Source organism: Equus quagga, chromosome 4 (assembly GCF_021613505.1).
Source record: "Equus quagga isolate Etosha38 chromosome 4, UCLA_HA_Equagga_1.0, whole genome shotgun sequence".
NCBI classification, from domain to species: Eukaryota; Metazoa; Chordata; class Mammalia; order Perissodactyla; family Equidae; genus Equus; species Equus quagga.
Window position 1 is genome coordinate 36774049 of NC_060270.1, and position 19207 is coordinate 36793255.

A 19207-nucleotide genomic window follows, 5' to 3' on the forward strand; every position below is an offset into this window, starting at 1 on the left:
ATCCACCATTGTAGTATCATACAGAGTACTTTCACTGCCCTAAAAATCCTGTGTTCTGTTTATTCATTCCCACTCCCAGCCCCTGGCAACCACTGATCTTTTTACTGTCTCCACAGTTTTGACTATTCCAGAAGTCACATAGCTGATTTTTTTCCTTCTTCTTTATGACTTGTATTTTCCTGCTTTCTTGCATGCCTAGTAATTTTTGATTAAATACCAGATATTATGAATTTAACCTTGTTGGGTTAGAGATTTTTGTAATCCTTAACATATTCTTAAGCTTTGTTCTTGGATGTGATTAAAATACTTGGAAATAATTTGATCTTGTTAGGTTTTACTTTTATTTTTTTGTGAGGAAGATTAGCCCTGAGCTAACATCTGTTACCAATCTTCCTCTTTTTGCTTAGGAAGATTGGCCCTGAACTAACATCTGTGCTCATCTTCCTCTATTTTGTATGTGGGAGGCTGCCACAGCATGGCCCAATGAGTGTCGTGTAGGTCTGAGCTTGGGATGTGAACCTGCAAACCCTGGGCCACTGAAGCAGAGTGTGCTAACTTAACCACTATACCACCAGGCTGGCCTCAGGTTTTGCTTTTTTAAGTTTTGTTATGTGGGATCAAAGCAGCAGTTAGTCTAGGGTTAACCTTTCCCCCAGAACTGAGGTCAAGACTGTATTTAGTACTCTCAGTGCTGCCCTGTGAATTATGAAGCTTTCCAGGCTGGCATTAATCCTGGCTCTATGTTAATGTGGGACAGTGCTCCACTAATCCTTTTGGGTGGTTCTTTTTCTGACCTTGAGTAGTGCCTTCACATACCTGAGTGGGTCATTAGTCAACTTAATACTCAAAGTTGCCTTCTGAGATCTTTGGGGGGCTCTCTCTCTCTGTGCAGCTCTATCCTGTCCAATACTCTGTCCTGTGAACTCTAGCCACGTTGCTTTCCCTGGACTCCCAGCTCCGTCTCCTCAACTCAAAGAGACTGATGAGCTCTGTCTTGGTTCCCCTTCCCCACATCATAGCTAGAAAACTTTCTCCAGACAGTAATTTGGGGGCAATCCTAGGGTTTACATAATATGTTTCTTGTCTCTCAGGGGTCACTCTCCTCCACTGCTTGAGGTCCAATGTCTTGAGAAGCATTGTTTTATTTATTTTGTCCATTTTCTCCCCCAGGACACTCCAAATGCATCCTGTCAGAAATGGAAGCACCTGTATTACCTTTCTAAAATAAAAAAAAATATGAATTCTGAAACATCTGGCCAAAGGGACTTGGAGAAGGGATTGTGGATTTGTACAAATATGCATTCCCGCTAGCAGTGCATAAAAGTGTCTGTCTCCTCACATTCTTATCAATGTAAATGCATACGTATTTTTTTGATGTATGCCAGTTTAGTATGTATTTAGAAAAATTTGCCAGTTTAATAAGTAAAAAAGGAAAAAGGTGTCATAAGCTGTTTTAACCTGCATTTCTTTGATCACTGGTAAAGTTGAACATTTTTTCCCATTTAATTGGACCACAGAATTTTTTTACGTCTGTTGCCCACATTTCCATCAAAGCTTTAGTTCTACGTAAAGACTGGAGACACTTTCTTGGTACTATTGTCATGTCTTGGTTTCTTGGACACAAGCTTTTTCTGGATCAAAGGGAACTGCACAAATTTACAGAACTTCAAGAATCTGACTGTTTAACTGCTCTGGCAAAAGAGGTGAACGCTGGGCTGGTAACAGACATGCAGGTGTCTATCCATTTTCCACAATCACAATCAATGGATCATGTCAGTCCCCTTGTTTTAAACCCCTCCTATTCTTACTTTAAGAATAAAAACTAAACTCTTTACCAGAGTCTTCCAGGCTACTCAGGATCTGCCCCTGCCTGCCTCTTCAACCTCATTCCTCGCCATGTTCCCCTTTAGTCATCATGTTCCAGCCACTGACCTTTTTTCAGTTCCTTGAACAAGTCATTCCCCCCTCAAGCTCCTTTGCGCCTGTTGTTTTCTCTTGCTTGGAATGTTGTTCCCATGGCTGGTAGCTTCTCACCCTTCAGATCTTAGCTTAAACACCATCTCTGCAGATAGATATCCCCGACCACACAGTCCAGAGGAGGTTCCCCTCATGTTATTCTTCCCATAACAGTCTGTTCTCCCCTCACAGCACTTAGACACCTATCACAATTTGAAACTACATATTTGATACATTGTTTGTTTACTTAATTATTGTCTAGCTCTTTTACTAGATGGTAAGCTATATGACGCTGGGAACTATTTTTTTTGTTCACTAATGTCTACTTAGTACCAAGAATAGTGTTTGGTCCAACGTAGACATACATTAAATATTGGGTGAAGTAACGAATCACTTAATACCAGAGTGTTATAACAAGATACTGAAAAATGGACAAAAGTCTCCTCAAAAAGATTCATTTATATTGGGATCATTTATCATCTCTCTGCACTTCTGAGATGTATTAATATTCATTTAATTTGTAAGTTTAATTTAGAAGATATTCTTCTGAGAAATGCTGCTGTCATCAAAAAGTGAAATCTCATTTTTTAGCATTTAGTTTGAATCTAACATATTTATACCAGGGATCTAATACTCTTTAAAAATGGACAAATGAAAATGCGCATTAATACCAGTGTTCCTGTTTCATTAAACAGCATGTAAACCAAATCTCCAATTTATAGTGGGAATCCAAAATAAATAAGCAATGTACAATGGTTAACAAAAAATTATGACGAGTGCACATAAATAAATGTCATTTACTGAATAATTTCTTGGAAGTTGTAAATACTTCCCTCTGACATTATTTATGAATTTACCCCCAAAGACAGAACATTTTCTTAGACAACTCTAAAAACCAAGAAATAAAACCAACTCCAAGTACCAAGGAAAATATCAGCTTATTTCACTTAATTCTCTCCTTGTGATTATTAAAGAATGAATAGGCAGCTGTATGTTTATTTCCAGTCCCCTTCTTCCTCAGATATTTACCTCTTATTGAAAAAACAAAAAATCTGACATTTGACCTACGAACCTGGCTCTCTACTGAAAAAGGATGATTCATTCAAATCAGAAAAGATATTGAGCACTACATCATAAAACTTTCTGATGAGTCTCTAAATGCTCTTGTTTTTTGAAGTTTTAAAAGGAATAACAACTTGAATGTTTCTATTACATTACTTATTACCAGCTATCAAGAATTCTAAGCACTGTTAATAATATTGTTAAAACTAATATCTAGTAAATCTTCAATTACGTTTCTTTGAATTTATATCATGTTGCCCAATGAGCAACAATTATTATTTTTAAAATGAATAGCAAGTTAATTTCTTCTAATGCTAATCAGTACCAACGAAGATGACTACTTACTACCATAAATTCAATAAAGCAAAGATGAAACAAATTATTATATTATATTGGAATAATATTCGTTGAGAAAATATAATAGAACGATGAGTACTTCAATTGAAATTAGGTTCTCCAATGTATTTCATCTGTGAGTAATATGTAAAGCAAAACAGAGAATCAGACAGACTCGCAAGGTCTAGTCTGTGGACCTAAACATTCTAGATTGAGCTGTTGTAAGCCTGAGAGAGGGAGAGGAGATAAGAAAAGAAAGAAATTTGAGTCATTTTTCCTGCTTATAAAGAATGAAAGTGCTTATTCCAGAGGAAAGCAGACTTCCTGAGGGAATAACTCCCATCACGTCTGTGCAAACCTGTTGGGAGGTAACCACTACGTCAGAGTTATTGGTTATATATATTGGCCAATTGTGAAAAACAGAAATGAGATAAGGAGCAACAAGAAGAAAGACTTTATCCACCAAAACCACAGTTTTGAGGACAACTGTTGTATCCTGTTGAGTTGGAGTCAGAAATTGAAGAAGTAAAAGTGAATCATCACAGGTCTCGGAAAAGAATGAAACAAAAAGCTATTTGATAGAAGGATCATGTTAGAAAGGCAGTGGGAAGCTTCAAATGCATTCCGTACCTTCTGGGGTAGACAGCAGCAGGTAGAAGCTAACTGGCTGTCCCAGCTTGATTTCAGAGTCACTGGGGCCCTCACCTCTGTTACCCTCCGTACACTGGCTAGGAACTTAATAACCAGGGCCAATGGATTTTCGAAGGAAATTAAGAGAGCAAAGTAGAACTTTTGTGAAATGAAGTTTAATAAAAGCCATCACAGGGGCCAGCCCCATGGCTGAGTGGTTAAGTTCACGTGCTCCTCTTCGGCAGCCTGGGGTTTTGCAGGTTTGGATCCCGGGCGCAGACATGGCACTGCTCATCTAGTCATACTGAGGCAGCATCCCACATAGCACAACCAGAGGCACTCACAACTAGAATATACAGCTATGTACCGGGGGGCTTTGGGGAGGAGAAGAAGGGGGAAAAAAAAAAGAAGATTGGCAACAGATGTTAGCTCAGGTACCAACCTTAAAAAAAAAAAAGCCATCATATACAGAATTAGTATTTTCATTTTAAATTTTCTTATAATTAAAAATGTGAGTGGCTCATGCATGGTAAGAAATCTTAATTAGCACAGCCAATGTGGTATGAACGTAATTGAAAAATCAGTTTTACCAGGTTTCAATAAGCCAGAATGCTAAAATGGGGGTGATGATGATCCTACAAATTTCAGTTCAAATATTGGCCCTCCCTCTCTGAGCTACATGCAGTTACTTCAGCAAACAGGGAATATATCACCCTCATAAAGTTGTGGTAAAGACTGGCATACACACATCTAAAACATATATTTGATAAATTTCATTTCCTCTTTCCTTCTTATGTTACCAGCCCACCAGATCTTTTCACAATACTTTATGTAAGAAAATCAAGGGAGACAGACAGCTAGAGGAAAATTTAAGAAATCCAGAATAGCTCTCAGTCTAGCTTGTACAATATTATTAGGATGCATCAAACAGAGATTTTCAAGAGGATCTGATCAATAATCTTACTGGAGTTTCTTAAACAATAAAAAGATTGAGTCATCTCACCTGCGCTGCAGAATGGGATGGCCTCAGAAATAAAGCTGCCTTTGAGATGCAGATCCAATTTCAAAACAATTTCCCTTTTCTAGATGCTCTGAGAGAAGGCAGGAGGAAAGCCAATGAAACAGATTGTCTTTCTTCACTGTATGAGGTGTGGGGATGTGGGAACAGGACAACCAAGGTAGGAGAAATGGCTTCAAAATTCAATACTCATTGATGAAAAAATTCTCAGCAAAACATGGGATAAAAGGGAACTTCCTAAACATGGTATTATAAAGGTTACACATAAAAAGCCTACAGTTAACATTATACTTAATGATGAAAAACTGAACTCTTTCCCCCTAAGATCAGTAACAACATAAGAATGTCTATTCTCTCCATTCCTATTCAACACTGCACTGAAGGCCAATGCAATAAGGCGAGAAAAAGAAATAAAAGGCAAATTATTGGAATGGAAGAAATAAAATAGTCTTTACTTGCATATGTTATGATTATCTATGTAGAAAATATCAAAGAGTCTACAAAAAAGTCCTAGTGCTAATAAGTAAGCTTAGTAAGGTCAGTGGTCACTGGATACAAAGTCAATATACAAAAATAAATTGTATTTCTATATTCTAGCAATGACCAATTAGAAATTGAAATATAAAACAACAAAAGCATCATCATTAAATACTCAGAAATAAATCTTACAAGATATGTACAAGATTTATATGCCAAAAACTACAAAACACTGATGAAATAAATCAAAGAAGAGCTAAATAAATTGGGATATATACCATCTTCTTAGATTGGAAGACTCAGTATTGTTAAGATGTCAACTCTCCCCAAATTGATCTATAGATTCAACACAATCCCAATAAAATCCTAGTATAATAGTTTGTAGAAACTGACAAGTTGGTTTTTAAAATTTATCTGGAGAAACAAAGGATATAGAATAGCCAAATATTAGAAAGAAGAACAAAGTTGGAAGATACATACTACCTGATATCCAGATTTACCATAAAGCTACAGAACTGAAGGAAGGATAGATATATACAATGGAATAGAATAGAAAGTCTAGAAATAGACCCACAAATACACAGTCAATTGATTTCTGACTAAAGTACAAAAGCAATTCAATGGAAATTCACATGCAAAAGAATGAACCTCAATCCTATCTTGCATCCTATTAAAAATTAACTCAAAATGGATGAGTGGTTGCCAGAGGTTGAAGGTAGGGGGAGAAGTTGACTAGAAAGAGCTAAGGGGGACTTTTGAAGGTGGTGATAATACTGCCTTATATCTTGATTGTAGAGGATTGTCAAAATTCACAGAAAGTGAATTTTACTGTTTGTAAATTATGTATAAAAACACATAATTATATATACATAATACAGAATTGTATTTTAGAAAAAGGAAAAAAAAGTCTGTTTTAGCTTCTGGGTATTATTTAGGAAGAAAGAAAAAAAATCTAACTGGTAAAATCCATATAAAAACATGCATGTAATCACAAACTGTTTATGAATAGGATAAAACTGAAAGAGGAAAAAAGCTGAAGTGCCCCAAGATGTAATGCCTGGAGTATCTACATTAAGTAAAGGTCCCCTCATATGCACTTGGATGCTGCTTGGAAAGATGCTGGAAATCACAGGATCTGTCTTTCCTTCCCTAAATGCAAACAAGGAAGTGTTCTGGATGACTGGTTAATAAAATTTTCAATCTGGAAACCATACTGAACATCTTTACCTGTATGTCCTGCAGACATCTCTAACTCCAATAATGAATTCTCTATCTTATTCCCAAATCTGTTATTGTTTATTGATTTCTATCTCAGTGAATGTTACTGCTATCCATTGGGTTTGTTTAGAAAGTTGGGTGCTATCTTTGACTTCTTCCTCTGTCTTACCTCCCCCATCCAACAATTTATTTGTTACCAAGTCCTGATAATTCTACCTCTCAAATATAATATTTCTGCTGTGAAGCAGAAAAGAGTATAAAACTAGAAGTTGAGCATGATTGGATCTAGAGGCCAAAAGAGAGAGGTATGAGATGAGGTTAGTGAGGAAAGCAGGGACCACTGGTTATTCTGATGTTTGTGCTCATCTCAAACACATCTCAGATATGTACTCTTTTTTCCATCCCAACTTCTACCATTCTAGTACAAGTCACCTCTTCTCTCCTCTAAATCACTTCAATGTTCTTGGTCTCCCTACATCCATTCTTTCTTCCCTTTCACTTCCTGCACTGCAGTCAGTGTTCTTTAATGCTATTCTGGATCAGATCAGATCATTCCTTCCTTAAAATCCTTCAATGTCTTCCCTATTTCTTTAGTATAAACATCAAAATAATTAAGATGGTCCTTGTTTACCTCACTAGCATCATCTCACACCACTCTTGCTCTCACCCTCTAGATCCAATTATGTTTAACATCTAGTTTCATGCTCGTTTCTGTTTCACAGCAGAGATGCTACATGTTTGTTCTATATATTGTTCCCTCTGCCTGGAATACTCCTTCTCCTGCCTACCCTTGTACTTAAAGTTTGTCTAGCTTACTTCTTTTTTTCCTTCTCAGGCAGCTAACATGGCACTTTGAAGAAGCCTTCCATGATCTCCCGTGTCTAGATTAGGTCTACTCATTATCTGCTCTTACAGCACAATTCATCTGCAGTACAATAAAAATATTTATATTTGGTCTTTGTCCCTGGTTCCTGTCACACAGCTCCTAAAACTCTTGGAATCTCCTGAGTAATGAGTGCCTTTTTTTTGGTGAGGAAGATTGGCACTAAGCTAACATCTGCTGCCAATCTTTCTCTTTTTGCTTGAGGGAGATTGTGGCTGAGCTAACATCTGTGCCAATCTTCCTCTATTTTTATGTGGGATTTCACCATAGTGTGGCTTGACTAACGGCACTAGGTCCGTGCCCAGGATTCGAATCTGCAAACCCTGGGACACCAAAGCGGAGCACATGAACTTAACCCATCCGCCACCAGGCCAGCCCCAATGAGTGCCTTTTATATGCTAATGAGATGACTGATGTCTGGGGACCCCTAGATAGCTTCAGGATGGTGGCTGGTCATCAGGAAGATCAAGCCACGATTAGAGGGTTGGAACTTTCAGTTCTACCCTCTCCTGTCCTGCCCCCCTCCCCCTGCACCTTTAGGGAGGGGAGAGGGGCTGGAAATTGAGTTTAATCACTAACGGCCAATGATTTAATCAACCATCACTACATAATGAAACCTCCATAAAAACCCCCTAAACGATGAGGTTCAAGGAGCTTCTGGGTTGGTGAACACATTGAAGTACTGGGAAGGCGGTACGCCGGGGGAGGGCATAGATGCTCCACGCACCCTCTTCCCCTACTAACTCACCCTGGTCATTTCTTCCATTTGGCTATTCCTGAGTCGTATCCTTTATAATAAACTGGTAAACATAAAGTATGTTCTCAAGTTCTATGAGTTGTTCTAGTGAATTATCTAACTGGGGGTAGTCATGGGGACCCCTGAATTGGCCAAGTCAGACGGAAGTGTGGGTAACCTGGGCACTCCATTTGCGACTGGTGTCTGAAGCGAGAGCAGTCCTGTGGGGATGAATCCTTAAATCTGTGGAGTCTGACACTAACTCCTGGTAGTTAGTGTCAGAATTGAATTTTTGGACACTCAGAATTGTTGTTGTCTGAAGAACTGACAAAACTGATGTCAGAATTGGTGCTGGAAAAGATACCACGATTTGGTGTCAGAATGAACTTAAGAACACTTATTTAAGATCTGTTTACAATTTCATTGACTGTGAACTCCACAAGACAAACGACTTGTCTACCATTACATCCCCAGGACTAAGCACAGTACCTGGTGCACTGTTCCTTATATATTGGGTGGATATATAAATGAATGCCTACCACTGGAGTGTAGAAATTCCAAACTGTTATCTGGGAGAAGCTCAATCAAGTTTTTTTTCTTGGGTCTGCTTCTAACATAACACTGAAAGCTGATGAAACAGAGAGAAAAGCAACCGGTCCAACTTTTTACTACGTGACATGAAGGCTGACTGTAGGATGGGGTGGCATAGAGAAAGGAGAAGGAAACAGCAAACGTGACACTACCTGTCACTTTGAAGAGGAAGTAGATTGAGAATAGCACAATGATCAAGTCACAGCCCTAGTAACTGCTCCTCCTCCACACTGAGCCCCTCATGTTGTCAAGTTCTATTCTCCCAAAAGCTATTAAGCAGTAGAGTTCAAACTCTGCTCCACTGCCTGCCCAAGATGAAAAAAAAGAAGGCTGCAAATTGAACAAAAATTATATCTAGTCTATTAGTCAGACTCCAAAGGCAACGAAAATTTCTCAATGAACACTACTGCACCAAGTTCTTTGAAGACAGTTACCAGCTAAGAAAACCATACACAGCACACACGTGTATGTACCTTGCCCATCGGCCCTACTTAAAGGTGAGAACTCGGCACTCTTCAGCATATAGGTATTCATCAGTACTGTAGCATTTGTACTTGCTGACATCTTACTTTGTCAAAGGATCTTAGACTCGTGTGTACATCCCCTCTGTTCAACTAGATCTTAAGCTTTTTGAGGGCAGAAAATGTCTCCTGTTGTTCTCAAATCCCTGTTTTTCAGTCCTAGGCAGAGAGGAGAGACTCTTCAAACACTGCTTGGGACTGAGCAGAAGACATCATGCACTGGATACCCATAGCGTAAATTTGTTGAGGCCTATAGGACCTGAAAAAACATGAAGCCAGGCCTAAAAGATGTTGATAAGAAAAGACTGTCTGCATTTTTCTGCGAAAACAAGTCTTACCTGTGATGGGGTTATCCTTCCCTTTTTAATTTCAGATGAATTTTCGCTTAATTTTCCTACTTTGTTACTTGAGCGGCATTTGTAGCATGTCCATCTTGTCTGCCCCTCAATTTCGATGGTGCACTCTTTGTTTTGCAGACAGAATGAGTGATACAGATGGCCACAGCTACAAAACGAAAGCAACTAATTTGTACTTTTCATTATCATAAAATCCATAAACATCAGCTATGTTAAGAGTGTATTTATAGGCGCCGGCCCCGTGGCTGAGTGGTTAAGTTCGTGTGCTCCACTTTGGCAGCCCAGGGTTTTGCTGGTTTGGATCCTGGGTGTGGACCTAGCACTGCTCATCAAGCCATGCTGAGGCAACGTCCCACATGCCACAACCAGAAGGACCCACAACTAAAATATACAACTATGACTGGGGGGCTTAGGGGAGAAGAAGGAAAAACAAAAAATAAAAAAATAAAATCTTAAAAAAAAAACCTAAAACGCCATTGATTTAAAAAAAAAAACAGTGTATTTATAAAGTGATAAAGATTTCAATAAGCTGGAATGCACTGCTGGTTGTATAGATTAAGAAACCAGAAAGGGAGTTTACTTGTTGCTGTCTTCTCTTTTTTTAAAATCCAGACGTATATTTGTATACTTGAGTTTTGAGTAGGAACAGAATCACAGTTCTCTGACTACAAACCACCTGGGGGATGATTTGAACTTCTGTTCATTTCTCAAACTATGAAATGTTTTAGACAGCTTGAAAAAAGTCAATTGAGGAAAGTCATCATTATATAAGCAGCTTGATATTAACATGAGTGGTGTGTCTCATCAAATTCAAGGCCAGAGCTGTGATTTGATTAAGCATTTACAAAAATGTCAGTGCTAAATTCTTACACTACTCCTATGAAGCAATCCCCTATTGATTACACCAAGTTACCAAATGAGCCTCCCAGAAGTGAGGCGCTGCGTATAACTCCCAGCCCTCCGAACTGATTCCTCCTCCCTTCTCCAACCTGCAATGCGGGACTACCTCAGAAGTCGATCCTTTTCTCTTCGACAGTCTTTCTCTTATCTACTCTTTCTTTTTCTCTTCTGTAGTCTTTTTCTTCTGCACGCTTCTTCCTATACCCACCCTTGATCCTTTAGTGATTACTTCCAATTCCTTTGCTTTGATACCACCTACTTGCTGATGACTGCCAAATTTACACCTTCAGCCCAGACTTCTCTCCTAAACCTCATCTTTCTGTCCCCTCAAGAACTCTATTTTGGATGTCTAATAGGTATCTTAAATTTAACATGCCTGAAACCAAATTCTCTTTTTTTTTTGTGAGGAAGATTGGACCTGAGCTAACATCCACAGTCAATCTTCCTCTTTTTGCTTGAGGCAGATTGTCCCTGAGCTAACATCTGTGCCAATCTTCCTCTATTTTGTATGTGGGATGCTGCCATAGCATGGCTTGATGAGGGGCATACAGGTTTATGCCCAGGTTCCAAACCTGTGAACCCTGGGCTGCCGAAGTGGGAACTTAACCACTATACCACTACACCCCTGGGCAGACCCTGAAACCAAATTCTTGATTTCCAGCCAACTCCACCCCCACTGCATGCTCTCATCCAACCTTCCACATCTCAATAAATGGCAACTACTTTCTACAGTTTCTCAGGCTAAAAGCTTTGGAGTCATCCTTGACAGTTCTTTCTTTCAAACCTCACATCCAATCTACAAATAAATCTTCTCAGCTCTACCTTCACAACATATCCAGAATCTTACCACTTCTTACTTCATTACTATCACCTAGGGCCATCTCTCACTTGCATTACTGCAGTAGCCTAACTAGGCATTCTACTTTCGCCCTTGACCTTCTATAGTCCATTCTCAACAGAGCAGTCAAAGAGATCCTTCAGACAAAGGTCAGATCAGGTCAACCTCGTCCTCAAGAAGTCTGGCTCCAGAGTCCATCGTCTATTGGCTCTATCCATATATTCTAGATGAGCTGTCTTTGCTCCTGAGATCAAACCTTTCACTTTCACACTGGATTTCTTCTCTCTTTGCACTGTGGCTTTAAACATCATTTAAATGCTGATGGCTTCTAAATTTATATTTCCAGGACATGTCTCCAGGTTTCAGACTAGAATAACTGTCTACCCGACATCCTTACTTGGATGTCTACTAGCCGTCTCAAAACTAAATCTCCAAGGCAAAACCTGCTTTTCCCCGTTTCTCACACCTGTTCTTCCTCTTTTTAGGGCACCATGTTCATCCAGTTGCTCAGGCCAAAGCCTTTTTCCCCTCACACTCCACATCTAATACAGCAGCAAGTTGGCCCCACCCTTAAAATATATTCTGAACCTTCACTCCTACCTCTCTCATTCTGCTCAAATGTCACTTCCTTAGAGATGTTTTTCCTCGTTATGGTGTCTTAAAATAGTACTCTCACCCTGAACACTTCATCCTTACCTCCCCTTACCCTGTGTTTTATTTTTCTTCATAGCTCTTATTACTTCCTATGTACTTATTGCCTGACCACCCTAACACCCACTCCTCCCAACCCCCATGCAGAGTATAGGGTCTATGAGGGCAGGAACTCTGTCTTGTTTTCTTCACTGCTAGAATGACTGACTGGGGCTGTGTATCCACGTGTGTTCTGCCTGGTAATACCATACGAGTCCACATACCATAAGTGGAACACTTCCTTCCCTCTCTTACCTAAAGACAATAATTTCATCAGCCATCTCTTGGCGTCTCTTGTACTGCTGCAAACATATGGAGCAGTAATCCTGCTTGGGGTTCAGTCCTCTGGTGACCGAAGCTCTCAGGTTACACAACGACCAATGGAGATCTTGGTTTAGAAGGCTAGTAGTTGTTTCCAGCAGGGTCTATGAAAGACCAAAACAAAAACAAACAAAAAATCGTTGATAAAGTGAAAGAGATAGAAGGGATGAATAGGGAGTAATACTTGTTTACTTTTCAACTATGAACAACTGAAATTGGAATACACTCTAAAGGCACAAAGTTGATAAAACAAACATCAAAACCCCCCAAACTTCAGTGGTTAACTTTAATATGCAGAGTAATGATAAGTGCATACACTAAGATCCTCAAAATAATTATTAAAAGGCTGTTACTAGTTTCTACTGAGAATGTGTGTTCTTCCATGCTGTGGCTTAATTCAGTACTGATGGCTTTCAAATGACTAGATAAACCTAAATCTATTATAGTATTTGTTACATTTATATAATAAGTTCTTTCTGAATGGCTCCAAGTGTTGTAACAAAAAAAAATCCCTGATTTTTTTATAGAAACTGCATTCATGGCAATACTTCAAATAACCTTTCCCTGGAAAAGCTAATGGCCATTACTCAATTTTCATCTCCCTCGGGCAGAGAGATCACATTTTCCTTATCAGCACTTACAAGTCATTTGAATCTACTCAAGACTGTGACATCTGTCATTAAGTCACATAAAGACATTTTCACAGCTATCACATTAAGTCATTTTAAGGATCTTTGTGCTTATAAAGTACTATTTCTCATAAATGAGAAACTTTTTGGAAAAATAATTGAATGCAAAGATATAAGCCATGAAAAGGGTCAGCACGAGTCTAGAAAATTGCAAAATAAAATCGTTTTCATACTATATCTAATTCTCAACATTCATATATATCATTTAGATGTGCAGTTGGGTTCCTTTCCGAGGTCTCAAGGGGGAAGATATATTGCCCATCCTCCTTGCTACATAGCAAGTCCTTTGTAATGCAGAACTTTTAGTTCTAATGGTCTAACCTTTGTAATTCTTTCCAATCAACCCCATCTTTTACTCTTCTTCCAAAGTTACAAAAGTTTGCAAAAATTTTGTGCCTTGTACTCAGCTTTCTTTCTGCCAACATGGGGTCTGGCCTGCAGGGCCATCAGCCTTACTGTGCTATGCTTAGCAAAACCGCAGTTCTTAGAACATCCTAAGAAAGGCTCTGCCACCCCAATTTTTCTTTTTCTTCCCTCTGATTATTAAAAAAGCAGACATTGTATCTAACATGCCTAAATGGAGCTTTTCTTGGCTTCATGAGTCACTTTGAAGTACACTAAGAAAAAAATCTGTACACTAAGCTGGCTTCTACTGAGAATTAAAGCTATAGGCAGTTTTGAGCTAAGGAAAGACTAATGACCATTTTTGGTTAGTGGCAATTATCTGCTTCAGAATGTATAAAAGAACACTCTGATTTTATTTTGCAATTTTCTATACTCACGCTGACCCTTCCTTTTCATGGGTTGTATCTTTGAATTTAATTATTTTTCCAGAAAGTTTCTCATACTTTTCAACGGGAAAATAAAATATATTTTTCCCACTGCCCATGAAACAGAACAATAAAATGAATCCAAAGTTGATGCATTTCCACATTCTAGAATATATATGTGTGTATATAAAATACAGATTAAGTAAGATGAAGAGAAGAGCAATATAAAAATCTTAAAAACCACTTCAATCTACCAAACTTCCACTAAACAGATGGTAATTTTTAAAGAAAAAGTATAGGTGCAAAGAAAAAAGAAATAGTCTCTTTCTACCTTAGGACAGGCTTAGAAATGGAGAGTAGCTTACTTGTTCATAGTTAAAGGTATCCAACATTCCCAGAATAAGTCCCTGGATTTCTCCAAGTTTTCCTTTTCCATAAACTGGATCCTAATTAGGAAAAAGTTGCAAAAAGCTATAATTCTGTTCTTGGTATTTTAAAATTACTTTAAAATATAAGTTATCTGAAAAAGCAAAATATTCTTAAGTATTTTTCTACAGTCACAAAATATTTATTCTTCCACAAGCTTTCCACTGGAAATGCACATCAGTCTCCCTCTGGCCATCACAAATATTTTGGGAAAATTAATAAAATTTAAATGATCCACGCCCCTTGCTTAACAATCTTCTTTGCAAGTCTAATTAAATTTCACTCTGGTTTTTTTCCTGCAAGAAGCTTCCTCTCCTCCATATTAAACACCACCTGTCCCTCTCGTAGGGCTTTTTTATCTGCTATACTTAAACCGATGCACTCGTGAACACCCAGAGTCTGTCCAACAACAGCTCCTCCTGTGACCCACATTTGCCACCTCCTGGCCCAAATCAACTACAGTGCTTCAGTTTAGGAGATCAGTTTCTAGATCCAAGGAGCAGCTTTCGGTTTTTCAAAGCTTTTTTCAATAAGGTCACTAGTGACAAACAACAGATACCTAGACACCCCATCTTCCCTCCACTGCATTTCATACGAGGTGTGCCAAGTAACTTGTTTATTACCTACAATGTGGAAAACAGTGAAGGGTACAAAAAGAAAACAAAACCAAAAAAATCTGAAATCCAACCACTCAGAGATAAACACTTCTGATGTGTTGATGTTTGTTCTTCCAGTCTTGTTTCTGGGGAAGGAGAGAAAGGACTACAGACAGGGATGTAGTTCTTAGTGTATGAAATTTCAGTATTTCTCATATTACTTTTATAACTTTTTTTTACTTAAGAGTATATGGTAAGCAGTTTCCCACATCACCAAATATTTCATAATAGCAACAGAGTATGAATCACGTGAAAACACCATGTGTTAGCCAACCTTTCTCTGTTGCTGGACATTTAAGTTTCCCATCTGACCCCTAACCCCGAATCCCACCCACTCATCAAACGCAAGTGGCTGCAAATTTTGCTCTGATCTGTCTTTGGAGAAGACTTTTAGAAAAGGAATTGCAGACTCAAAGAGCATTTTTCTGGGTATTGATAGATACTGCATAATTGCTCCACCAAAAAGTTGCATTATGCAATTTTTATCTCCATTGGCACATTTGTGAGCTCATTTTGCTGCACCTTTGGCTAGACTGGGAATTACAATAAAAAATTTACTAATAAGTGAGTATGTCAAATCTATTACTTTACTCTAATATGAGATTATGTATGACAAAAATGACTCTTCCATGCTAAACAGGGGAATCCAACTATACAGTATGATAAAAGTAGCCGCTATTTATTAACTGCATAGCATATGCCAAGTACAGTGCTAAGCATTTCATATATGCCACATCATGAAATTCCTTCCAGAACGTTTATAAATGAAGGAATTCAGGCTCAGAGAGGTTAAGTAAAATTGTCTAAGATCACAAAACTATTAAGCAGATAAGCGGGATTTGAATCTAGTTACTTCAGAAACCATGTTCTTAATTAATAGACTATACTGGTCTCCCAAGAATGGATACATAAACTAATAAACTAAATAATAAACTAATGTTTGCTAGATAATAGAAGTAACCAGTATGGATAACTAAGTGATAAACTAAGCTTTGCTTGAAAATATAGGTAACACTTCTGGTTCTTAGGGAGTAGGAGTCATTAAAATCTTGGTGCAGTAAGAGTAACTGAGTTCATACGTTAAGAAAACAAAAAAGACTGTGAAGTAGGAAAAACTTAGGAGCGAGGTTCAGAAGTGTGAGAAGAAACTTTGCCTTCCTGCTCCTGTACAACATAGGATTTGCTTCTTTTTCTCTTCTAGCCTCCGAGGATGGCTCTTGAGAACCGGGTTTGTACAGCTTCTATTTCAGAATTTTCAGTTGGTCTGGGGCAGCACAAGACTGTCTGCCATAGGTTCCTGGTCCCCGATGCTAAGGGTATGCTGAAGAAATAGACGGTAGGGAACAGCTACATATCTGTGTACTAATTAACAAGTTTACAATCTGGGCTTGAACAGGTCACTTAAGTTTAGTGGGGAAATTCTCTGTTTCAAAGCCAGAGATTGTGTCACTAAGCTAAAGATGCCTGTCAAACATGTGCAGACCATTTACAAAAGGCAAGACTAGAGATATCTCAGGCTAACTCTTTACTAGAAAAAACAACTCAGGCCACACACTCAACAATTTTTTCTTTTAATTTTCTCTGCCTAAAAATAGACCCATGTTAAGGCTTCTGAACTTACACTCAATTATGCTTTTGGTCAAGCTCTTAATAAATATGCTTATTTCTCAAAGTATTTAATGGACAGTGCAATACCTTATTATAAAAAGCCTATTAAAATATCTACTATAATATGTGCATCCAATACACTAATATAGCTCTAGCATAGAAAAGCTCTGTCATTTGTTTATGACAAGAGTGGTTTAGAGAATAAAGAGGTCTTTAAAAGGTTAAATTCTGTGAAAAAGAAGAAATCTTTATAGGTCATGTCTATATTTGTATCAGTACATTTCACTTTAATATGCATAATTTAAAGGCGAAATCATGAAAATTACCTCATGCTGGGACAACATATAAATTATAGAATGCAAAAGGGAGCTAAAGGCTTCCGGCACAGCATGTACACAATCCACTAGCTTTTCAAATTATTTTCCAAAGATGTCAGCTAGATTCTTGAGCAATGAATAACTGCTGAGGTTTCTTTTTAACTTGTTTGTAAACTATAAAAGAGTACCCTTGAGTACTGCACATAAACTTGATTTTTAAAAAGCACATTAGAAAAAGATGAGATGACCACTTCCTTTCCCTATTGCTTTCTAATACCTATTGTATCATATAGGTAATGTCTTAAAATATTTAGTAATCAAGGATTACTCTAAAATATGAATAATGCCCTCAACAGGTTAGCATATAAATCATTTGTTTGTTTTAATTCCCTCAGTAAGAAGTCATAAACAGCTTCTCAGAAGTCAAGAATTACTTTTGCCGTAGAGTGAAGATCAATAAAGCAAGCAATGAAGACAGAATGTATATAACATAAATAAGGTCCCTTAAAAACACTGATTTTGCTCATATGTGGAAGGTAATCAAACAAACACATGGATAAGGAGAACAGATTGGTGAAAGGGGATGGGGGAAGAGTGAAAGGGTAAAGGGGTACATAAATATCGTGACGGATAAAAACTAGGCTATTGGTGGTGAACAGGACACAGTCTACACAGAAACCAAAATATAATCATGTATACCTGAACTTTACAAAACGTTATAAGCCAATATGACCTCAATAAAATAATTTTTTAAAATATTTAAGGGGCCAGCCCTGTGGCCTAGTGATTGACTTCAGTGAGCTTTGTCTCCGCAGCCCAGGTTTGGTTCCCGGGTGTGGACCTACACCACTCGTCGGTGGCCATGTTTCGGTGGCGACCCACATACAAAACAGAGGAAGACTGGCACAGACATTAGCTCAGGGTGAATCTTCCTCAAGCAAAAAATAAAAAAACAAGATAAATAATATTTAAGCAATACAATAAAGTAAAAGTATTCATGAATTAAAAAAAATGACTCACTAACTTATCATCTAATGTTCATGAAAGAAACACGTACAATTCAGGTGTGAGGTATCAGTTTGAATAAACATTTAGAGGTCAAGAAGATCTTTGAGAACCTCTTATCATGTGAATCTCTCTTCTGGAAAAACTGTAAATATCTAAGCAACTGTGCATGTCAATAACTGTCACTCTCTATCGTCTCCCCAGAGACCTGATGAAGTAAGGTGGATACAAAAAACACACCAGATAGCATCAACACCCTTGCTAGAAGAAAAGGCCTTAGCAGAGTTAGAAGACCTAGGTTAATGGTCCAGCTGTGCTCCCTTAATAACTGAGTAACTAAGGCAAGTTATGTAATCTTTCTGAGTGGCCCTTTCCTCATGAGGAACATGAAGATACCACTACTTCCCCAGCTCAACATACACAGAGATCAAAAGAGATAAAGAACACAAAAGTGCTTCAGAAACTGCTGAGAACTACTCAAGGACATTAGGTGATTGAGTCGACTAATATTTATTCAGTTTATATTATGTTCCAGGCACTGTGCTGGAGCATAGGAAATAGTCTAGTGGAGAGGACTTAAAGTGGATTAAACATTGGGACTAAGGAGAAAAGTGATGAGGGGGAAGAATAAAAACAAACACACACACACCTAGGCACATAAAAACTCATGGTTGGAGCACTTGATAATTTAAATGAAATGAATCAATTCCTTGAAAGAGACAATACCAAAACTCACACAAGGAGATAAAGATAATCTGAATAGGCTGCATCTCTTAACCAAACTCAATCAATAAGTAATAATCTTCCAAATCAGAAGGCCTAGCCCCAGATGGTTTCACTGGTTTATTCTACCAAATATTTAAAGAAGAAATTATACCAATACTCAACGATCTGTTCCAGAAAATAGAGAAGGAACACTTCCTAACTCATTCTATGAGGCCAGCATTACCCTAATACCAAAACCAGACGAAGACAATCTCAATCAAAATGCCAGTGAGTTACTTTGCAGATAAATGTTTTAAAGTTTAGATGGAAAGGAAAAAGACCCAAAATAGCCAACACAGTATTAAGGAAGGACAAAGTCACAGTACTGACACTACCTGACTTCAAGACTGACTATGAAGCTACAATAATCAAGACAATGTGGTATTGGCAAAAGACTTGACAAATAGATCAATGGGAAAGAATAGGGTGCCTAGAAAC

General features: G+C 38.1%; 1 protein-coding gene across 2 annotated transcripts in view; it reads right to left on the reverse strand.

The window, feature by feature from the left end:
* The window catches only part of VPS8 (VPS8 subunit of CORVET complex), a 233285-nt gene that overhangs the window by 39326 nt on the left and 174752 nt on the right, over positions 1-19207 (reverse strand). For both annotated transcript variants that reach the window (XM_046658305.1, XM_046658304.1), the window contains 3 exons: positions 14358-14438; positions 12468-12637; positions 9767-9932 (listed from right to left, as the gene is read on the reverse strand). In XM_046658305.1, coding sequence (XP_046514261.1) covers positions 9767-9932; positions 12468-12637; positions 14358-14438 — 417 coding nt within the window. The remainder of the gene's footprint in view (positions 1-9766; positions 9933-12467; positions 12638-14357; positions 14439-19207) is intronic.